General features: G+C 51.5%; 1 protein-coding gene across 5 annotated transcripts in view; it reads right to left on the bottom strand.

Annotated features, from left to right (window-relative positions):
• Positions 1–21,206, bottom strand: part of PTGIS (prostaglandin I2 synthase) — a 45,285-nt gene extending 24,079 nt beyond the window's left edge. Inside the window, exons 1-5 of one of the 5 annotated variants that reach the window (XM_060124488.1) lie at positions 16,501–16,620; positions 12,782–12,866; positions 8,831–8,954; positions 6,860–7,038; positions 4,205–4,348 (exon numbers count right to left, since the gene is read on the bottom strand). In XM_060124488.1, coding sequence (XP_059980471.1) covers positions 4,205–4,348; positions 6,860–7,038; positions 8,831–8,860 — 353 coding nt within the window. In that variant the 5' untranslated portion in view covers positions 8,861–8,954; positions 12,782–12,866; positions 16,501–16,620. Of the gene's footprint in view, positions 1–4,204; positions 4,349–6,859; positions 7,039–8,830; positions 9,616–12,781; positions 12,867–16,500; positions 16,655–21,187 lie in introns of those variants that run through there. The other 4 variants (XM_060124487.1, XM_060124485.1, XM_060124486.1 and 1 more) reach the window with 4 other exon arrangements.
• Positions 21,207–23,947: the final 2,741 nt, after the last annotated feature.

The raw sequence follows: 23,947 nt of genomic DNA, 5'->3' as shown, positions 1-23,947 counted from the left end.
TGAAGAGCCAACCTCCTGCGGCGGGAAGGAGGCAGAGTATGGAGGCGCTACCCGGAGGCTGGAGAGCAGAGCAGAGTGAGGAGTGGCCAGTGGGGCAAGATTGGGGCACCGATCAGGAAAGGAGGCTCCTGCCCCTGGAGATGGAGTCAGGGTGGGCTCCCTGGAGGAGGCAGGTCTGAGCTGAGACCTGCAGGATAAGCAGGGGAAAGGGGTTCGGGCAGAGGGCACGGTCCCCGCAAAGGCCCAGAGCCAAGGGAGCAACCACAGCCAGGTCAGGGCGCTGCCAGGTACTGCCGGCCCAGGTGCTGGACTGGAGAGTGAGGGGCCGGCGCGGAGCACCCTGGGAGTCTGCACACACACACTCAAAACACACACACACACACATACACACACCGCCCGCAGGAATGCTCTCAGAGGAAATGTTTTCACCACCAGCCACATTTTTTTTTTTTTTTTTTGCAGTACGCGGGCCTCTCACTGCTGTGGCCTCTCCTGTTACGGAGCACAGGCTCCGGACACGCAGGCTCAGCGGCCATGGCCCACGGGCCCAGCCGCTCCGCGGCATGTGGGATCTTCCCAGACCCGGGCACAAACCCATGTCCCCTGTATCGGCAGGCAGACTCCCAACCACTGCGCCACCAGGGAAGCCCCACCAGCCACTTTTTAATGCTCCAGGAGTCCAGCCCCACTGGCCTCAGTCCTGGGAGGAAAACCACAGGTTTTCACTTTTTCCACGTGGTGAGAGGGGCCAGGACTTCTGAGAGAGACACCGTGAAGCCCTGATGCAGCCCCCTCAGGCCCTCCTGGGTCTCCCAGGACAGGGATTTTTCCGGAGAAGGAGAGGAAAGAAGCAGGAATGAGGGAGGATGGGGCTGAGAAAGGCCTGTCTGGTCCCCACTTTGTCCCTCGTTCACACAGTGTAGACACGTAGTAGGTCTTCAATAAATGTTCTATCAATGGATGAATGGATGGATGGGAGGGAGGACGGGTGGATGGATGCATGGATAGTTAGAACTTAATCCTGAGAACACTGATCTTGGAAGAAAATATGGGGCACCATGATTCTGAGCTCAGTTATCCAAGCTACTGTCCCACCTTTTCCCTGCATCCCACTCACCTTCCCCTCATCCAGTTTTGGCCTCCATGCCGCTCAGAGATGGCGAGTTCAAGACCTGCCCATCCCACTGGACTAAAAGGAAGCAATCCTTCCTTCAGAACAGCTGAAATGAGCTACCTATAGAGTCTAACCCGTCGGCCCTACTGATGCCTCTGCATCAGCCCAGAAGGAATTCCCTCCTCCTTTTCCTCCAAACGTGTAAGCCCCTGGATCCCTCTTCTTCAGAAGAATGTCCTCAGTCTCCTTATGGCAGAAGTTGTAAAGGCGCAGCCCACAATCTAGATTCAGTCCAGAAACGTGTTTTGTTTGGTTAATAGAGTTTTCCTAAAAACAACCGAATGCATATTTAAACATTTGGGGAAATTCATACAAACTCTGCATTTCCCCCTCCATCTCATTTTGAAAAAGGAGAAAGCCTGACCACTGGCAGCCTACAGTCCCGTCTGGCAGCCCTGGGCAGAAGTGGAGTCACGGCCACCCCTCTTAGACGGAAACAAGCTGGCAGGGTCAGACAGTCCTCCCCAGGCCCTGCGGTCTCTGTGACACTGCAGTTAAACACCTGTCACCATTTGTCATCCTACTTGCACTGGTTTTTTTCTTAAAGCAGAAAACTAGTTCCTTAGATAAAATAGCTACCAAAAATAGGCGATGAAAAATAACCCCTCCCCAAAAGACAAGAAAACCAGGAAGACCACGAGGTTTCACGCTGTGGACACGAAGGCCCTTCCTGTGGCACCTCCACATCAAAATAACACCTGGCACAGCTGAAGACCGGCAATAAATAATTACACGGCCTATAAATACACACATGACCTACAGGTGGCGCTAGGAGCCATAAAGAAAAAGCTGGAATGGGCCGGGTAATGAGGGGGCCATCATATTAAATGGGGTGGCAGGAAAGACCTCCCTGAGCAGGTGACCCATGAGATGAGACTTGAATGAAGTGAGGCGGGAGCCATGCCGACATATAGGGAAGAGCATTCTTGGGCAAGGGAACAGAAACTGCACGGGCCGTGAGTTGGGAGCATGCCTGGCCTGTTCCAGGGGCAGCAAGGAGGCTGATGAGATAACACCAGTGGAATCAGAGTTAGAACTCTGGACGTGACTGAGCGAGGCAGGGGCCCACACAGGACAGGTTGGAATCTCACGGTCTCGGGCTACGTGAACACACACCTCTGTACCCATGTGACTGTCATCCAACTTGCCCACTGCCTTTCTATTTCAGGGGCTGCAGATGGCGATGAAAAGGCCCAAGGAGGCAGGAGCTGCAGCCCAGGGCTCAGGCCCTGAAGACACAGCCCAGGGCTCAGGCCCTGAAGACACAGGCCCTGAAGACGCAGGCCCTGAAGACGCAGGGCTCAGGCCCTGAAGACACAGGCCCTGAAGACGCAGGCCCTGAAGACGCAGGCCCTGAAGACGCAGGCCCTGAAGACGCAGGCCCTGCAGACGCAGGGCTCAGGCCCTGAGCCATTTACGTCTGCCCTCCTGCACTGTGCCTGCTGTTACCATGAACCTAAACGGACCCAGCTGCCACCGCGTGGCCCCACCTCCCCCAGTGCCTCGGCTTCTTCTCTGACTTCTTTGCCCGCACAAGGATACGGGATGGCAGGAGCTAGGAGACCTGGGAGTGCCCTGCTGTGAACTTGCTGGGTGGTTTTAGCGGCCCCTCTCTGGACCTCAGTCTCCACACCATATGACAGGGTAGACCAGACCTGCATCACCCAGACCAATCACAGCCCTTGATGGTATCTGTACCACTCCAGGGTGAAATGAGAAAAAGGCGACACACCAAGGGTCGTGCTTGAGAGTGTAGGCTCTGCAGCCAGCCCTGCCAGGACCCCAACCATGGGACTCTGGGCAAATGACTTAGAATCTCCAGGCCTTAGTTATCTCATCTGTCAAATGGGGTTTGTAAAGTACCCGCTTCACAGAGTTGTTGTGAGGATTAAATTAGCGCACACTGAGCCTACAAGAACACACACACGTCATAAATATTCCTGTGTGCCCATATGTGTCAGCAAATGCCTGTCCTTTATTCTCAAACTGTGTTGCTGTAATTTTTTTGGAGCGGTTGAAATGTCTCGCTTGTATGAGATGCTGGTCATTAGGGATGCCACCAAAAACTACTGGCTCTCCTTCCCTCACTGCCTGTGGCCATGCTCCTCCATCCCTGCCACCACGCAGTCAAATCCACCAGCAGGTCCCACCGACCCCATCCCCCAAAGCTACCCGAATTCTTGCCATCGCCTGGTCCAGGCCACCATTCTGTCTCACCTGGGCTACTAAAACAGCCTCCTAACAGGTCCCCCTGCCTCCCTTTCATTGCCACCCACCCGAACTATGGTCTAGTCTCTGTCTGGCAGCCAAAGAGAGCTTTTAAAACTCTAAGTCCGGGCTTCCCTGGTGGCACAGTGGTTGAGAATCTCCCTGCCAATGCAGGGGACACGGGTTCGAGCCCTGGTCTGGGAAGATCCCACATGCCGCGGAACAACTAGGCCCGTGGGCCACAACTACTGAGCCTGCGCGTCTGGAGCCTGTGCTCCGCAACAAGAGAGGCCGCGATAGTGAGAGGCCCGCGCACTGCGATGAAGAGTGGCCCCCGCTTGCCGCAACTAGAGAAAGCCCTCGCACAGACATGAAGACCCAACACAGACATAAATAAATAAATAAATAAAAATAAAGGAATTCCCTTAAAAAAAAAAAAAAACTCTAAGTCCAATGGTGTCATACCCCTGCTTAAACCCCCAATGTCACTCATCTCACTTAGAATAAATTCCAAAGCCTTCCATGGCCTCGAGGCTCTGTGAGACCCGGTTTCTGCCAGTTTCTCTGACCTCATCCCCCCGCCCAACCTCCTTGCCACACTGGGCCTCTCACCAAGCATCTGGGTGACCAGCAAGGCCCCTCTTCTGGCCTGTGTCTCCTTTACAGCTCACAGGCTGAGTCAGGCGACCACTCAAGAGTCCCAGATACAAAATGTCGCCTTGCAGCCTTTGCTTTGGAGCATCCCGAACTGCCTCCCCAACCACAAAGTCCTCCTGGTTCCCTTGGCCACTATTAATGACTGGTCCAGAGGGCTGGGCTCACCTGAGCAGGAAGCTGTAGGAGAATTCGAGGAGTCCCATCTCATGCCAGCCACTGCCTGCTTCCGTGGTGTCACCCAGCAGGACAGTGTGGAGGTTGGTATACATGGCTTCCGTGAGTGCCTGGAGCTCCTTGTGGAGGAGAGTCCTGGGGCAAGGAACCAAGGTGTGAGAGTGTAGCTTCCAAAAATATATATATATGCACACAGGCACCTCCTTGGCCAAAGCTCAGAGTCCCAGGGCTCCAGTGCCTCAGTGGCAATGAGGGCTTTTGGAAGATTGGCTTAAACAAAATATTATTATTTCTATCATCATCCACAATGATGATAGTTACTATTTATTTTGCCAAGCACAATGATCTCATTTCATCTTTTGACAGCCCCAGGGATAACAGTTACTATTATGATACCCATTTTATAGATGGAGAGACTCAGGGACAGAGAGGAAAGTGATTTGCCAAGGTCACCCAGCCAGTAAGTGATACAGCTGGGACTGAAACCCTGATCTGCCCAACTCCAGAGTGTGAACTTTTAAACATGATAGCCATCCCCTCTCGGGGCACATGAGCTTGGATAAGGAACCCACAGACTTGCAGAAGAGAGAGAACTAAGAAACCAGCCCTTTCTCCTTGAGATCTAAAGTTAGGGAGACCTGTTTGGATAAAGTGTCCTGGACCAAGGATTGCTAATAAACATGACTCCAAGTGAATGCTCCATGAGGAATAAGGGAATCTGGCTGGCGATCTGGTCTCGTCGTTGAGTACCTAGGAGTCTGAGGAGAGGACCAGTTCTGGGAGAGCATGTGGCTGAAGCCAGAAGCCCCTCTGTACTGAGCCCCCACAGTACAGTCAATATTGAGCCATGACTGAATGTATGATTAGAAGCCAGGAAAGATGGGATCTTCTATCTAAGTTTAAGGCCCCTCTACACTGCACAAGGATCTAAACCATAAAGGACCCCACTGCATCGAGCGAAGCGTCCATGGGGTGGTGCAGAGCCGGTGTTCAACAGCGACACCTTGTGGCAGCAACAAGACCAGTGCTAGTGTGCCCCTCAGGTGCTCTGGCTCTCTGTCGCCACCTGCTGTTTGGACATAGGATGGACTCCTTTAGACTGAATAAGCCCCTGGGTTCTTGGATAATTCAAGACGGGAAAGCATCCAGAGGGGTTCCGTGAACTTCCAGGTAATAAAAGCTCTGGGATGTTTCACTGTTGGAAAAACGATACGACCCATGTGAGATAATGTGTGTGAAGGGCTTAACATAGCGCTTGGCACATAGTAAGTGCTTAATACATGGGAGCTGACACAGTGATCAACCCTGCTCCAGCTGTTCCCTTGACTCCACTCCAAGCACTAGTCCTTGACAGAGACAGTAGCCCCCAACAGATGTGGCAGCCATGCCCAGAAGACCTCATGCCAGCTTTTGAGAAATGCCCAGAAACTCTTGAGGGTAGACACTGGAGGAAACTGGGATCCTCCCTGGGTAGGGGGGGTAGGATGCAGTGAACTGTGGACTCTTGTTGCTAATGGAACCCCTAGAATAGCAGGACCCAGGACACTCAGGCTCAGGAATACTCCTAGCAGCTGTCCCACAAAGCCAAGGTCAGACTGAGCATTGTCTCTCATCCATGTTCACCTCATGAGGCTGGCCTTTCCTCAGCTTTAGCAGTCCTGCAAAACCCGGCCTTCTAGATGCTTTTCCTGACTCCAGGAGGTGAGCCTTCCTGGAGAGAGATCGCTAAAGATGCCCATCAGACCGTGTGCACTCTTTAGGGGAGGTCTTACTTCCTCAGTATCTCGGTGGGAGGAGAATGGGCTGTGGAGTCTGCAGACCTGGGTTCAAATCCCAGCTCTGACGCTTACTAGCAGTAGACCTTGGGTAAGTCACTTCACTTCTCTGAACCTCTGTTTCCTCATCTGTAAAATATGGATAAAAATACCTACCTCTGAAGCTGTTGCACAGATATGAACACGTGCCTATCAAACACCTGGCATTTGGCAGGTGTCTTCAGAGGGAGGTTGGCGTCATTCTGCGCTCCTGCATCTAGGATGGTGACCAGTGTATGAACGAATACAGGGTAAATGCCCTCACAGGTCCTTTTGTAAGTATTACTTATGTTTCAGGACCTGCACCGCTTCCTAGCTGTGTGACCTTGGGCAAGTCACTTCTCTTCTCTGAGCCCCGTGTCCTCATCTATAAAATGGGGCTGTAAGTTACCCTCCAGCATTGCTGTGAAGACTCATGAGATCATGCATGATGCCTGGCACAGAGTATGGACTCAAAAACATTAATCACCCCACCACCTCCCTTTATTTGACAGATGTGGAAACAGAGGCTCGGTGAGGGGGGTGTGGTTTGCCCAAAGTCACAAAGCTAGGCAGTGGGAAAGCTGAGATTTGAATCTAGGTCTAGCTGACCCCAACCCTGGTCTCCTTCTACTAAAAATCATAGCTGCCTCTTGGGAAGTAAAGAGTTCTTCTTCAGCCCAATTCTCTAGGGTTGTTTCTTGTTTTGTTTTTGTTTGTTTTCACAAAACGAAATGTCTTTACTGGACACCTGTTGTGGAAACAAGCTCAGCTCACACAGGACTTGAACTACGAGGGTAGAAGCAGATCGCCCACCCTGGCCCACCCATGGGTACCATCTGCAGCCACTCACGGTTTCATCTTGGACTTTTCATCACTGGGGCTGTAATGCAGAAGCTGCACGTCGAAAATCCTCTCCATGAGGAAGACGGCGTAGGCGTGGAAGTCCAGCCTGGTGCGAGGCTCCCACACCACCATGTCATAGGAGTGTGGGTCCAGGAGGACAGTGACATACCTGCCCCCCACCAGCACCTGGGAAGTTGGCAGGGATGGAGTGAGGAGTACGACTATGAACAACAGCAGTTCTCTGAGGTCGACTTACCCCGTGACAGGCAGTGGCCCCACCAGCTACTTAACAGACAACGTCCCCTCATCTACCTCTCACAACCACCCTGTGAGGCAGGGACCATCATTCACCCATTTATAGCTGAAATGTGATAAGGCGTATAACGTGCCCAAGACCACACACCTGAGAAGTGGCAGAGCTGGGAAAGGAATTCGGCACTTTTTCTGAACCAAAGGTTATGCTCTTAACCACCTCACTTTTAAGCATCTTCCACGGTTATCTTGGTTAATGTCATATCTCCAGCAGCCAGGAGAGAGTCTGCCCACAGAAGCAGCAGATGGATGTGTGTGCATCGTAGGTGGATGGATGGATGGATGGGATGGATGGATGAATGTACAGACGGATGGATGGGAAGATGTTGGTGGATAAATGGATATATTATAGGTATGGGTGGGTGGATGGATGGATGAGTGGATAAATGGATGGAAGAAAGGAAGGAAGGATGGATGGATGTTGTTGGATAAATGCTAGTGGATGTGAAAGCAAAACCTTCTTTGGGAGGCTGAGCTCTGTATGTAACATGCTGCTCAAGACAGGAAGGAGACAGCACTGGAGAGCTATAATCCTGCAGTCAACAAGGGTGAGGGCATTTTCCCTCAAATGTGTGTGGAGGGGGTCACACAACTCCAACTACCCACTGCCTTAGCCTTGTTTTCAAAATGTGGTCTGTGAGTCATGGTAATCAAACTCTCTTATAAAATACAAGCCAATATCCAAGAAAAATGCTGTTGGATGGATGGTTAGATGGGTGGATAAATGGAAGGATAGATCATTGAATGTATGTTGGATGGAAAGATGGATGGATGGGCAGCTAGAGGGTGCTTGCAAACTAAATGTATGAATGAATGTTGGGTACATGGATGGCAGGATGCTAAGTGGATACTGGGTAAACAGATTGAAGGGTGAATGTTGGATTCACTTCTAACCTCCAAGTTAGAAGGAGACGTGGAAGGTGGGTGGATGAGTGACGGTTGTTTGGATGTTGAAGTGGTGGATGGAGAGAGATGTAAATAGATGTATATAGAGTGGACAGACATTGGATATTGAAAGGATAGATAATCAAATGCTGGGTGGTGGCGGCAGATGGATGGAAACATGGGCAGATAAGCAGAAGAATGGAAGTTGGTGGAAACTGAATATATGGTTGAAAGTTGGATGGATGCTACGTCCATGAGTGGAAGAATGCTGGATAAATTGGGTAGACAGGTAGAGGAACAGATGATGGACAAGTGGATGGAGAGACAGATTTTGGCTAGATATTTAGAAAGATGGACGAATGAGTGGATAGATGGAGGTTGATGGAAATGGAATATATGAATGAATATTGGATGGATATTAAGACGGAAGAAGGCTGCTTAGATATTGGGCAGATAGGCAGAAGGACAGATGTTAGATGGATGGGTGGATGTGGGACAGATGGAAGTTGAATGAATGGATAGAGGTCGGTTAGATGAACACACCAAGTATTGGATAATATTAAATGACTACATAGCTGCATGTTGGGAAGATGCTAGAGGGATAATGAAGGGATGAATGTTAGATAAACGTTGGATGTACAGTTGGATAGGCATATAGAAAGTTGGCTGGACCACTGGATGGTTAGTGTATGGATGGGTATTGAAGAAATCAGTAAACACCAGGTTTAGTAGGCCCAGCTGCTCATCCCCTTCCCTCCCAAGAGGCAAAAGAGGCACTTACAGTAAAGATATCACCATGCTTCTCCTTCATCCTAGAGAGGAAGCTGGCGGCATCTTTTCCAAACTCCAAAGCATAGCCCAACCAGGGGATACTGCCCAGGTCCAGGGGGGGCTCGCCAGGTCGCCTGCAGAAGCCACAGCACTTATCACCATTTGATAAAGCAGGGAAGAGGATAGAGTGTGGGGCGTGGCGTGAGATTTTCAGTGGAGAGGAAGGCTTCCCTGAGGAGACATCTGACCAAAGACCTGAAGGCGGTGAGGGAGGGAGCCACATGGATATCTAAAAGAAGAGCTTCCAAGTGGAGGGAACAAGTGCAGAGGCCCCTAAGCTGGATCATGCCTGGTGTGTGCAAAGAACAGTGAGGAGGCCAGGGTGGCTGGATGTGGGAACAAGGCGCGTACAGTAGAAGGTGAGGCCGGAGCAGTAACAGGGCCAGACCATACAGGGCCTTGCAGGCAGCTCTGAGGACTTCAGCGTTTGCTCTGAGTGAGGGGGGAGCCATCGGAGTTCGAAGCAGAGGAGGGACAGGATTTGGCTTTGGTTTTTACAAGTGGCTTTTGGCTGCTGAGTAGGGAATAGACCACAGGGGGCTGAGAGCAGAAGCTGGGGTACCAGTTGATGTTCGTACATACTGGGGGGTCCAGTTAAGGTGGTCACCTCTCTGCAGGTAGGAGAACCTTCCAGAACCCAGTGGTATTAGGATACAGAGTTCTCTGTATGAGCCAGCATGGACCAGGGTCCTGGTCATCTCACACTTCCTCTCATGCCCACCGGGAAAGGGTAAGGCTGGAGAGCATGGCTGGATAGCAGGAAGTGGTAGAAGAACTGCCCTGTCGCTGACCCCTGACTGCCCCTCTCCAGCTCAGAATCTGAGGTCTCTCAGGAGGCCAGACGCCATGCCCATGGCCTGTGGGGACGCCCCAGGGGTACAGGTAGCTCAGCCAGGGGGTAGGAAGGTTGTGTGTGATATTCAAGGTCAAAATCTCATCTGTGAGAGCAGAGGGACTCCTCTGAGGATATAATAACATATCTACACCTCACTACGGTGGATGGAATTCTAATATGACTACAATGACCTACAACTGAGTGAAGGAGATGGTACAGTTGACTTTGAGAAAGGATGATTCTTCTTAGTGGACCTGACCTAATCAGGGGAGGACAGGGCTTACAAGGCGCAGGGATCTTCCTGGCAAAAGAGACTGAGATTTGGCATAAGGGAGATTCTTTGCTGCTGGCTTTGAAGATGGAAGGGCCCACGTGGCAAGGAATGCATGGGGCCTCTAGGGACTATGAGTGGACCTTGGCTGACAGCAAGCAAGGAAATGGGGACCTCAGTCCCACAACCGCAAGGAGCTGAATTCAGCCAGATTCTTCCCTGGAGGTTCCTGATAGGAAGGCAGCCTGGCCAACACCTTAATTTCTGCCTTGTAAGACTCTGGACAGAGAACACAGACACACTGTACTGGACTTCTGATCTACTGAAGTGTGAGCTAATAAATGGGTGTTGTTTTAAGCTCCCAACTATATGGTAATTGGTTACACAGCAAGAGATAACTAATATACTCAAACTGACATTGCACTTGCACTGGGCCCTGCCGTTGGCCAAGCATTCGATATATGAATGTCTCATCTCATCCTCCCCAACCACCCTCTGAGGGAGGGGCTACATTCACACCTTCACCAAATATTAACTATGAAGCAGGCATCGTCCTGGGTGCTGGAGATACAGGAGTGAACAGGGAAGATGAGGTGGAGAGCCCTGACCTCACAGGGCTTACACACTAATAAGCGGAGACAGACAAAAACAAAGAAGCAATATCATTTCAGAGAGCGAGAAGTGTGATGAAGAAAATAAAGGAGCTAAAACGTGACAATGAAAAGACAAATAACCCAATTTAACAATGCACAAAAGAATCTGAATGGACAGCTCTCCAAGGAAGATATACAAATGGCCGGTAAGCACATGAAAAGATTCTCAACATTATTAGTCATTGGGGAAATGAAAAGCAAAACGACAAGCAGTACCATTTCAAATCCACTAAGATGGCCATAGTGTTTAAAAAAAAAAAAGAAAAGGAAATAAGTGCTGGGAAGACTGTGGAGAAATGGGAATCCTCATGTATTTCTGGTGGGAACATATAATGGTGCAGCTGCTCTGGAAACTAGTCTCTTTAATCTTGAAAGATTAAAAGAGTGACTATACGACCCAGCAATATACCCCAAAGAATTGAAAACATAAGTTCATACATAAACTTATACACTATTGTTCATGGTATCATTAATCATAATAGCCCCAAAGTGGAACCAACCCAAATGTCCACCGACAGATGAATGTATAAACACAATGTGGTGTATTCATACGGTGGAACATTATTCAGTCATGAAAAGGAGTGAAGTACTGATTCACGCTACAACTTGGAAGCACCTCAAAACCATCATGCTGAGTAAAAGAAGCCAGACACAAAAGGCCACATAGGGTATGATTCTATTTCTATGAATGTCCAGAGAAGGCAAATCAATGGGGACAGGAAGTAGATTCGTGGTTTCCAGAGTCTGAGGGGAGGGTGGAATGGAGAGTGACCGCTCACGGGTACCAGGTTTCTTTTTGGAGTGATGAATATATTCCAGAGTTAGATAGTGGTGATGGGTGCACAGCCCTGTGGCTATACTAAAAACCACTGAATTGTATATTTTAAAAGGGTGAGTTTTATAGTATGGGAAATACATCTCATTAAAGAAAAAAGAAAGAAGGGTGATACGAGATAGTGGGGAGGTGCTAGTTTAGAGAAGGTGGTCAGGGAGGGCCTTTCCAAGGAGGTGCCATGTGAGCAGAGACTGGAAGGAAGAGCGGGGAGAAGAACCTTACAGGCAGAGGGAACAGCAAGTGCAAAGGCCCTGGGGCAAGAGTGCACTTGGTGATGTTCTCAAGACAGCAGGAGCCGCTGTGGAGGGAGTGGAGGATGTGGGGGTGAAAGACTGGAAATGACCTGGGGACCAAGAAGGCCAGTGGCCGAGGACAGAGTCTGGCTTTTATTACAAGTGTGGTGGGAACCCTCTGGAGGGTAGGATTTAGGAAGTGATGTGATTTAGGAAGTGATGTGATTTAGGAAGTAGGATTTAGGAAGTGATGTGATTGTGCTTTTAAAAGGTTGCAAGAGGGAATTCCCTGGCGGTCCAGTGGTGAGGACTCCACGCTTCCACTGCAGGAGGCACAGGTTCAATCCTTGGTCGGGGAACTAAGATGACGCAGGCTGCGCAATGCGGCCAAAAAAATAAATAAAGGTTGCAAGAGCGAGAGGCGGGAGGGAGATGTGTCAGGAGACTAAAGCAATTACGGTGGGAGTGGAGGCTGTGATCCTCCAGGAGCCAGGCCTAGCATCCGACTCGTCCACTTCCAGGTTGGGGGTTTTTGTGCCATCCCCAGAAGTCCAGGGGGGACCACCTTCCCTTCATCCTTCTTCCCCTCCCTGTCTACGTTCTTCCACCATGGCCTCCTGCCCCCTCAGTCTGACTGTCCCCCAACATAACCCAAAGCGGGGAACAGGTGGTGGACAGAGAGACTGGCTAGATTTGAGGGCCAGAGTTTGGGAAATATGGAAGCAGAACCAGAGGCGAGGGTTGAGGGCATTAGGAAATGCCTCCCCCCGCCCACTTCCTCCTCTCGCCCCACTCCCCCCCTGCCTCTGAGCCCATCATTGAGGAGACTCGCAAAGGGGCAGCTCGGGGATTCTAAGGGGGTGCTGGGGACATGCCAGGACCCTTCCTTTCCCCTCGCCTCTGTGAGCCGGCTTCTCCCGAAGGCTCCGTTTAAAGGCTGGCACGGCACAGGGCTGGAGGAGCCCAGTGTGCACCTGCCCTCTTCCAGTCCAGGTCTGAGCCCAGAGACACGACACGGCAGCGGCGATTTCTGCGCAAGAGGCAGGAGGGCAGGATGGTTGTTATGAGCCTGACCTTAGCACCACACTTCCTGGCTTCAAATCCCAGCCGTGCTCCTTGCCGGCCGTGTGACTTTGCTTCCCCACGCCTGTTTCCTCACCTGTAAAAGAGGAGTGACGACACTACAGACTACACTGGGCTGTGATGAAGATGAAGGGGGCTATAGAACAGTGCTTGGCACCTGGCAACCGGGGAGCAGCTGGGGTGGGTCTGAGAAGCAGGACCAATATGACTCCCGGGTGCCATTTCTTGAGCAACGGCTATATGCCAGGTGCAAAGGTTTCCTTGCTTGGGAATAATGGCTGATACTTGATGAGCCCTGACTGTGTTATCCTTTGAGGAAGGGAGCATTGTATTTCTATCAAGCCCATTTTACAGCAGATGAAACTGAGGCACAGAAGGGGCTGAGCCACTTGCCCGAGGGCCCACCGTGGAGGGTCTGGGTTTCTAACCCAGGCAGGCCTGGCTGCAGAGCCCACACTCTTGATGCTACCCTGGCCCCAAGTCACCCCAAGTGGACATCTGCACAGCCACTTTGCAGGTGAGGAAACTGAGACACAGAGAGGTTCCAGCGACCTTCCCAAGCGCAGGGCCTGAGACCTTCCCCTAAGACATCTTTGGGGTGTGGGTGGGGCTTCCTTTCCCTGCCTTTCACTCTGCCTGCCACCAGAGCTCCCCAGCGAGCCTGGTGTTATTTCTGGCAGCACTCATCTTTCCCCTGAAAAGTTCCAAGGAGCTGCGGACAAAGGCAGGAAGCCGGGAGCCCAGGCGTCTGATTCCTGATGTGCTAGAGGCTCCTTCAGCCCCTGGGCCCTGAATCCAACCGAGGCCCAGGTCACGTTCCAAGGTGACTCAGCCAGAGGCCAGCGGGGGCGAAGGAGGCTCTATTTTGGGGTCTGCGGTCTCTAGCCTCCCTCGCGGACACTCTCACTGTTCTGAGGCAGGGATGCAGGGCGTGACCCTCTCATCCCCAGCTGCTGCCCACACGGCTGATCGCTGCATTCCCTTCCTCTTCTGTAAAATGGGGGTAACAAGAGTGCCCCCATCTCCAAGTTAGGAGAAAATGAGATTGGGGGCCTAAATTCCGGCCCCTGTGGGGTCTCCCAAGGGTCCACGCAACTCTGCCCCCCCAGGGTCCACACTACCACCCGCACAACTGTCAGTGACTCCCATACCCACACTTCTCCCCAGTACCCCACCTGGTGAAACTGCTAAGCTGTCCACAGGTATAAAAATCAACAACTCACCCTCAAAGACAAATTAGCTCTCTGGATTGATAGCAAGAATTAGCTAAAATAATGTTTGGCATTCCTTCTAATCCAGCAATTCCACTCTCACCTACTATTATCGTCATCATTCCCTGTTTTGTTTTGTTTTGTTGGGGTTTTTTTGGCAGTGCCGTGCGGCCTGTGGGATCTTAGTTCCCTGACCAGGGATCGAACCTGTGCCCCCTGCAGTGGAAGCACGGAATCCTAAACACTAGACTGCCAGGCAATTCCATCATCATTCCCATTTTAAAGACTGGGAAACTGGACTTCTCTGGCGGTCCTGTGGTTAAAACTGCGCTTCCACTGCAGGGGGCGCAGGTTTGATCCCTGGTCGGGGAACTAAGATCCTGCATGCCGTATGGTGTGGCCAAAAAGAAAAACAGCATAAAGATTGGGAAACTAAGGCAGAGAGCAGTTACTCAACTTGTTCTTATTCCTGGAGGCTGGGAGTTTCCATATGCTAAGCACCCAGGTACCCAGCCTCCCAGAATCCATGTATTCTGTGGCTGCCCTCATCTGCCCCAGAGAAAAGCACAGACTAGGAGGCCCCACAGGATGAGCCCAGCACATTGCCTGAAATAGCAAAAACACTGGAAACAACTTGAGTCCCTCAACAGGGACAGGAATAGAAGGGAAAAAAGAAACCTGCACCTATTCATACTATGGAATACTACACAAAAAATCGAAAGAATGAATTAGATCTCCACATAGCAACATGGACGGATGTCAAAACGAAAATCTGGAGTGAAAACAGCAAAGGTACAGTCTGAAAACAACTCTGTACAGAGTTTCCAAAAAGCCTGACAACTTAGGAAAAATAATTTATTTCTCTATAAGGAAACTTATCTGTAGCCTTTTTCGTTTTCATTTTTCCAGGCAAATGATTGAATGTATGGTGTTAAGTTTCACCTGGAAAGGTGTCCAGAGGTTGAAGAAAAATATCGTGAACTCACTGTGTGGAAATTCAACTAACACATTGTTTAAAAATAAAAGGTTTCCAGAAAACTTCTGGAATTTTCAGACACTCTGATTTAAACACACACACACCACACTTCCACCGCCCTGTGTTATCTACGAGCTAATGTCTATGCGTATAAGAATAATTTTTAAAACAGCTGGGAGGCTGAGGAGATATGACAACCAAAGGCAGTACCCTGGATGAGATCCTAGCACAGAAAGAAGATGTTAACGGAAAAACTGATGAAATTCAAATAAAGTCTGGAGTTTGGTTAATCGTAACAGACCAGTGTTGGTTTTTTTAGTTTTAATGACTGTACCATGATAATGTAAGAGGTTAACAATAGCAGAAACTGTGAGGGGTATTTGGGAACTCTTTGTACAACTTTTCTGTAAATATAAAACCAGTCTAAAATAAAAAATCTTTTCAAAAGATCTGGGAGGTTCCTCTCAAATTAATCAACAGTAGAGGTCCTGAATTGTCGGAAGAGTGGTTAGTAGGGCTTCAGTCTTATTTACAATGGGATAAGTGCTTAAGTCGAATGTATTCCTTGTGCAATTCAAATTAGTTTTTAAAATATTTTATAAAAAGAACAAGATCTATACTGCCATCTCCTTGATTTGAGTTTTACTTTTCTCCTAAATCGCAGATTCTCAAGGGAGCAGGAGAACCTTGGGGACTAGGAAGCTGAGGCATTTGGTTCTGGTTCTACTCTGCCCGAGTAGACCTCCGCAGAAGGGAGACCCCTTTGTGGGCCTGAGTTTCTCTGGCAGAGGGAAATACCGAGCCTACTCAGCCCCTGCATCCGGATCGGGGAATCCTGTGGAAGGTGGTTCCAGGGCCGGTAAGAGGGCATCGCTCAGGGCCTCTGCCTTCCCCAGCCTCAACTCTGCCGTCTGTGTAATGGGGGTGAGAGCAAGCCTGGGGGGTGACACCGAGTTGGTGCACGATCCAGACAGAGGCTGAAGAGCGGGAGGGGGCTTCTTCCACCGGGGGTCACACCGAGCATGTCCACGCACCCACTCTGCACCCGTGACTCTCGGTTCTCACCTGCAACCCCCTTGCAGGTCCCAGGCACCGCTCTCTGGGCCAGGCCCGGGCTTCTCGCGCCCCGGCCGAGCGAGTGTGTGCGGTGGGTGAGCAGCCCTCTGGGACTCCCGTCCCTGCACCTTCCCGCGCGCGTCTCCCCAACTCTGAGCCCTCTTTAAGCCCTCTGGGCCTGGCCCCCTCGCCGGGGCGGGGGAGGGGCGCGGAAGCCCCTTCGGCCGGACACTTGGACTCCCACCTCCAGGCTCGCCCGGGGGGTGTAGGGGACGGTGGGAAAAGGATCCCCTCCTGCCCGGGGGACTGGAGCGGGGGCTCCGACGTGGGCCTGCCGCTGGCTCGGCGACCCCCTCGTTGCAGCCGGGGCGCGGGCCTGAGCGGAGACGACCCTTTGTCTGGCCGGGGGCGGCGCTGGCGGGCCGGGGTGGGGGGAACCGGGGGTAGGCCGGGCGGGGGGCACTCACCGCGTGCGCCGGCGGGTCAGCAGCAGCAGCAGTAGCAGCGCGGCCAGAAGCCCGAAGACCACGGTCCAGGACATGGCAGGCCCGGCGACCAGGCTGCGGCTGCGGAACGCCGGAGGCGGCCGGCCTGGCTTGGGGGCCACGGGGGCCACGGGGACCCAGTCCCAGAGCCGACCCCGCCCCCACGCCCCTCCCTCTCCCCCCGCCCACCCGCCTACGGGCGGGGGCAGGGCCTGCGATCCCTCCCAGGTCCAGAAGGGTGGGTGGGGTGGCTCTTGGAGACTACGGGACAGGCTCCGACCCCTGGCCCAGGAAAGGGTGGGAGGGATGTGCGTGGAAAACGTGGGTGCGGGGGACGGGAGGGATGGTGTAGGGGAAAGGGAAGGGATGTGCAGGGAGGGAGGGGTTACGCGGGGGTGTGGGGGAGGAATGGGGGATTTGGGGAAGAGGAAGGAAGGGAATATGGGGGGACGGAGGGGTGATGGGGATAGAGAAAGTGTGAGGATGAGAGGTCAAGCGGTGGCAGAGGAGGGATTGGGGGTGGGAGGGGACTGGAAGGGCCTTTCCTCCACATTCCACCTAAACAGTCTCCACCACTCTAGCCGCCCCCCGCCCCTCACCCATCCCATCCCCACCCCACCCCGATGGGCTAGAGTCCATTAGTTTTCTATTCTGTTGGTCTGGGCGGAGTGGGGTTGTACCGCCCCCTATTTTACCTTCAATAACTACAGTGGAGGGGGCACAAGAGCTCAGAGCACCCCGCTCTGACTCCCTCATCTGCAACTGCTGTAAGGGACAATAAGTGTACCTCACCCACGTGTACCTGCAGCACAGCAGGGGCTCAGAATATGGTGGACATTGTCACATTACCTGGTGCTTAGGCTGCTGGCCTCTGGTGCCAGTGGCTCTGCAAGAGACCACCCCTGGGCACTGGCGAGAACCTGGGCTCCCAGCTGGAAGCGTCTGGACCTCACTCCACCCTCTCCACTCCCTACACACACCCCACCCCACTTACACCTGGGAAACCTTGGCCAGGGAACTTACCCTCTCTTAACCCGCTTCCTTATCTGGGGACAGAGGTCAGAGTTGTACTTTACCTTAGGGGGTTGCTGTGAAGAATTGATGAGAGCTTGTCAGTAGAGGGAAGTGCAAACTAGGAGTGCAGGGCACATGTGAGTTTTGTGAGGCAGTGAGCAGAGTGTGGAGCTGGGACCCAGAATGTCTGATTCTAATCCTTGGGCTGTTGCTCACTGCTGGGTGAATTGAGACAGGTTTCATTTCATCTTACCAGTAGCCCCCAGGCTGAGCTGTTACTCCTCCCTGGTCTCCTGGCTTCTACCCTCATCTCTCTGCAGTCCATTCTCCCCGCAGTTGTCAGAAGAATCCTGCTAGAACCTAAGTCAGATCCTCTACTGAATCCTGCTCAGAACCCTCCATGGCTCCACCTCACTCAGAGCACAGCCCAAGTCCTTACAAGGTCCTGTAAGGACTTGATCTGCCCCCTCCCACCTCTACCTCCCTGCCCTCGTGTCCTCCCACTCTCTGCCTCACCCACTCTGCTCCAGCCACATTCATCTCTCACCCTGCCCCAAGTGTTCCAAACTCACTCCCACCTCAGGGCCTTTGCACTTGCTATTCCCTCTGATTGGAACACTCTTCTCTCATATACTTGCACAGCTGGCTTTTATCATCACATCCCTCATCCCTCTGTCTCTGCTCAGTTGTCAACTGCTCAAAGAAGCCCTCCCTGACTGCCTGGTCTAAGGCAGTCACATCAGCCCTGTCTATTGCCTTGAACTGTTTTGGGGTTTGTTTTTTTTTTTCCTTGACAGTACTTAACATTTCCTGCTATCATATTAGAGCTTCATTTATTTGTCTATTTAATGTCGGCTGTCAAGGCAGTTGGATGACCCTCATGTGCCCTCAGCAGACTGAGAAGAGCAAGAAGCAAAAGGAGTTTCTTGAATCTCTTGTTTATTTATCCAGCTTACCCACCAGCAAAGCTGACAATCCCCAAAAGGCCACAGAACAGGCCTGGAGGATTTTCTCCAAATTTGGGGAGCCCCACGGGGCAGCCTTCTGGCAGCGGGGCTCACAGTCCGGCTTGGCCAATACTAAACCATGTGACCTCAGGCAGTCTGCTCCACCTCCCTGAGCCTAGGTGCCTCATCGGTGAAATGGGGATGAAGTGAAGAGTAAATGACCTAATCCAGGTGATACACTTGTCAGAGTGCTGGACGCACAGTGAACTTTAGTGGGGGTCAACTGCCATTAGCACTTAATTCCAATCCAGCCTCTCACCATATGTGTGATCAAGGCTTGGTCTCAGTTTTCTTATCTGAGAAATGGGGAGAACAGTTCCTTCCTCACGGGACAGTTGCACCCAGCATGGGGCCTGGCACACAGTAGGTGCTCAATAAATGTTAGCTCTCCAATCCCACACCCCTGGCTTGAGTGCAAACTAGCATCACCTCAGTCCAAATCCCCCCCAAATAAAATGTCCCTCTTCCCCCCTCAGCCCACAGGCAAAATCCCACCCCCCCCCAGGGAAGGAGGCCAGCTGCTCACACACCAAAGAGGCAAGAAGGTTTTGGGGCCCCTGGCTTCTCCCTTGCTATCAGAATCTGATTTTGTTCACAAATCAAGCAGGTGTTTAGGAAGATGGCCCCACCCCCTTCCCACAGAATGAACCAGTGTTGGTCTGAGCCAGCCAGGGACATCCCTCTTTGCTAGGGATTGGTCCAGTGGTGGCCACGTGAGCACCATCTGGACATTTGTTGGGGGCTTCTGGGAATTTTTCCCCTCCCTATTCTCCTCCTTTTCTTTGGGGGCCATTGTGTAAGGATGTGATGGTGGGGATATTATGAGGGAAGGCCAGGAAAATGGCAGAACCCCAAACCAGAGCTGCAGGAGAACCATTCCTGGAACCACTTACCCCCAGACTTATTGTTTAATGAGATAATCAAATGCCTTTGTGCTGAAGACACTGTGAGTCAGATTTTCTCATACTTGCTGCCAAAAATTTTCCTAACTAAGATGACTTCCAGTTATGGCTGTGCCAAGGACAACGTGACGTAATCATGCATCCAAAGCGCCTTGCCCATGAGGAGCATTCAAAAATGTCACTTCATCTCCTTAGTTTTGCTTTTTGTTTTTTCTTTTACAGCTCAGTCTTTCTATGCTTATTGGGTTAATAGGGCATTAGGGCATTCAACTTTCTGGTTATGGCATCTTGCAGGAACAGGCGGGCTCTGAAAAGTAGCAGATATTCCAAATTCCCCTGACCTGTGAGGACTAACAGGGCCCTGCAGAGGACAGGGCTGGTATGTCCTCAAGAATGAAGAGGAGGGAAGACACCCCAAGAGTGACCCTCAGCCCATGGTGAAGGGCTTGAGAGCCAGGTTCAAATCCCAACATTGCCCACTCGCTTGCTGTATGAAACCTAAGCAAGTCACTTCACCTCTCTGAGCCTCAACTACCTTATCTGTGCAGTGGACGTGTTGCTGGTGGTGGTGATGGCAGGGAGGCACCCAGCGGGATTTCAAACCCAGCATTTAAGCCTTCATCTGAGAAGTGAAGCCCACATGTCAGGTGGACCTCAGGAAACCCCTCCTTCCATCCAGCTCTACCAGGGGCTGCCACCCAGTGACAAGCATCGGACTTTCCCCTGTAGGAGTCTCGGTATGTCCAGATGTCCGCTGTCCACTAGAGCCAAGACATCTGCGCAAGTCTCTGGGCCCGCCTGACCTCCACTCTCTTATCTGGCTGCTGTAAGGTCATAAGGATAATGTCAAGCCCCAACTCCTTCAGAAAATGGGGGGCTTCGCCTGGGAAAGGACAGCCCTTCCAACCCCATGCCCCTGCTTCCTCTCTTCCAGGAACCAGGTCTGGTTCATGTCTGCATCCTAAAAGCCACAAACCAAATGTGTCAGGAAAGGAAAACATGTGTGTTGCCTTCTTCAAAGCTGAAAACCAGCCCCATCAGAGATCGGCAGCTGTAGATGCGTCTGTAATTGTAGCTCTAACTTCAGTTGGTAATTTGGGCCATTCAAAACACTTTCTCATATTTACTCACTGAATCTCTACAAAGGCCTTATAAAATGGGTACTATTATTATCCCCAATGTGCAGATGGTGAAACCAAGGCCCAGAGAGGCTCAGTAACTTACCCAAGTCACACAACACTTCCTTTCATAGACTGGAGCCTGGCAGTTTGATGCCCTCTGAGGACAGGCTATTTTCCCTGTGGTGTGAACACACCGGGGGCTTTCCCACCCCCATAGCTTTACTCATGCTGTTTACCTGCCTGGAAGCCTTCTCTTTCTCTTCCTTTTGGTTTATCCAAATCTGTTATGGGAAGGTGTGTTAGTTCAGGTCCTCTGAGACAGCCAAGATGAGACGAGACATACAAGAAATTTACTGGGGAAAAGGCCAGGGAGGAAAGTGAGGGGGAAGCCAGAGGAGGCTGGAAGAAAGGGAAGGAAGGAAGGAAGGAGGGAGGGAAAGAAGGGAGGAAGATTGGTTGGCTGTAGACCACAGGGCAGTTCTAAAAATGTTCAGTAAGGCTGACAGGAAGTCCTTGAGCCTCTAGAGGAGCCCTGTGTCTCCAGGAAATGGGCCTGCCTTGGGATCCCTTCCTCCCTCTGTGATTAACTGGGAGAAGCCCCTGGGAAGCATGGCCTCCACTCAACTATGAGGATGAATCCATGATCCATCTGTCAACTAGGCTCCACACAGAAGACTTGAGAGGTACCTTTTCACAGCTGCTGAAGTGAAGAAGTACATCTGCCACCTAAAACAACAACCAAGAAAACAGCAACAAAAAAGCTGACTATATATGCTTCTATAGGCATGAACCATATCAGTGCAAGAAGAAATTCTTCCACTTTCAGAAGCTGGGCCAGGTTGAGAGTGGAGGGAAAGGAGAGACCAAAGGTGCAAAGCTGCTATTGCTTTTGTGCTGCCAAAGAGAGGGTGGCAAACTCAAGTCTCCAAGCAAGTAAGGTAAGTGAATGAAGCGAGCCTGTCATATCAGGGAGGCAATAGGGAGGAGTGGGGACAGTGGAAAACTGGAGAGCACCACCCCATCCAAAAGGAAGCTGCCTCTACTCAGTTCAGCCAACTGTGGCCATGCAGAAATATAGCCCAGTGTGGCCAGGTCTTCTGATTCAAGAGAAGCCAGAAATAATGGCTCACATTATTTTAAAACACTGAATGGGCCAATAACACACATCTGCCACCTGACTTTGGCCCTGGAGTTTAGTCGTGCCAGAGGCCAGTGGCTTAGCCATTTTGGGGTGTGCAAAACAGATCTGGAGTTGGGAGGTTGAACTAAATCACTCTGTAGAATTAAGGAAGTATAGTGGAGTTTCAGGGGGAAGCCAGAGGCAGTGAAGGCCAGGCTGACATGAGGGCAGGTTGGGGGCCTGTGTAGAAAATCAGCCAAGTGAAATTCCCTGTGGAATTAGGAGTGGCCAAATGACAATTACAGTGGAAGCCGGGTTTATTTGTTTCCTATGTTGGGCTATGGAATAGCAACACACATACACATGCTCACACGTCACCTCCAGTTGCGCCCACATATTCAGAAACAGTCTGCTACACACACAGGGTGAACACCTCATTCTAACTTGCCCAGACTTTCCTGGTTTTAGTCCTGAAAGTCCCATGTCGCAGGAAATCCCTCAGTCCTGGACCACCACGAAGGCTGGTCACACTACCAACACACTTCTGTAGTGTGTGAGTGGGCTGGAGATAGGTTCAGTGCTGTGGCAGCCATCTTGGGCCCTGAGGAGAGTCATCACCGAGTCACACGTTTAATTAACTACCCCAGGACCATGCTGTGGTAGATGAGAACATGGTCTCTACACATGGAGATCAGCTCGGTGCTTTGTGACCACTAGAGGGGTGGGATAGGGAGGGTGGGAAGGAGACACAAGAGGGAGGGGATATGGGAATATATGTATATGTATAGTTGATTCACTTTGTTATACAGCAGAAACTAACACAGCATTGTAAAACAATTATACTCCAATAAAGATCTTAAAAACAAAAAAGAACATGGTTTATAATTCTGACACTTGCCCTGCGTTGGAATTAGACAATCATACCCTTTGCTGTACATCTGCAGAGCCTCCCACTATGGCCAGAGAATACCCATTCTGAGTAAGGATACGAGAGGAATCCTGTATCTCCATGTGACATTCCTGGGTTCTGCCATTGGCCACTACTCGTGGAGCAAGGCTGAGCTCGGCCCGCAGCCTGAAGCAAGACTCCCCAGCGGACCTGCAGACCCGTGAGTGAGAAAAATGAGAATTTGCTATTAAAAGTCATGGAGGTTTTGAGGCTTTTGTTAGGCAGCAAAAGCTGACTGATCTAGGCTTTATCTCTCAACATTTGGAGTCAATTTGGTTAGATGTTCTTTGTACCAGTTAGATACAGAATAGGCTACTTTCCATGCTTTGGGACTTGGTTTTCACATCTGTACAAGGGGAAAATGACAGGGCCTCCCTCCCATGGTGGTTGGAAGGACTCGAGAAGATCATGGGTCTAGTGCGTACTGTAGGCACTTAATAAAAGGGATTTTATTAAAGAAGTGAAATTCTTGGGCTTCCCTGGTGGCGGAGTGGTTGAGAGTCTGCCTGCTGACGCAGGGGACGCGGGTTCGTGCCCCGGTCAGGGAGGATCCCACATGCCGCGGAGAGGCTGGGCCCGTGAGCCATGGCCGCTGAGCCTGCGCTCCGCAATGGGAGAGGCCACAACAGTGAGAGGCCCGCGTACCACAAAAAAAAAAAAAAGAAGTGAAATTCTTTCAGCACACACTTGCTGAACACTTATTTCCCAGCATTGTGCTAGCCTCTCTGTCAAGAATTTTAGAGGAGGAAGCAAAGAAGGCAAACCTCCCCCATTTTGGTCATTTTCAAACAGGAGTAGAAAAACCACATCTGGATTAGAGGCAGAGGGTAGAGGAAATGACCTCTTTTCTGACATCCAGGACTTGGGGCTGAATTGTCTAAATGATGGGGGCATATCTGTGGGTTAGGAGACTTGAGGGTCTCTAAGAAACAAGGATTTCAGCTGTAATAAAGCCATCCTCCAGCGTCCTTCCCCAGGGAGAGCCAGGATTATGTAAGGAATGTGGTCGGCAAAAAGCCCAGAGGCGGGGTGGGGTGGGGGTGGGGGTGGTGGGGGTGGTGGTGGTGGGGGGGGGTGGTGGGTGGGGTGGGGGGTGGTGGGTGGGGTGGGGGGTGGGGTGGGGATGGGGCAGCTACCCAGACGCAAGCAGGGCTGAGCTGGGCAGGCTTCTGTTCCACTCTCCCAGGCTAACTCCATGTGGGCCTCATCTCAGGCTGGAGGTAGTGTTCCGGAGGGGTCCTGCCTGTGTTCCAGGCTATCTGTCTGAGCGGACGGTGCTGGAACAGAGCAGCTGTGGCAAGCCCCCCCTCCTTTGA

This window comes from Lagenorhynchus albirostris, chromosome 15 (genome assembly GCF_949774975.1).
Source record: "Lagenorhynchus albirostris chromosome 15, mLagAlb1.1, whole genome shotgun sequence".
NCBI classification, from domain to species: domain Eukaryota; kingdom Metazoa; phylum Chordata; class Mammalia; order Artiodactyla; family Delphinidae; genus Lagenorhynchus; species Lagenorhynchus albirostris.
Note: the sequence above shows the minus strand (reverse complement) of the source record. Positions and strands in the feature narration are given on the sequence as shown.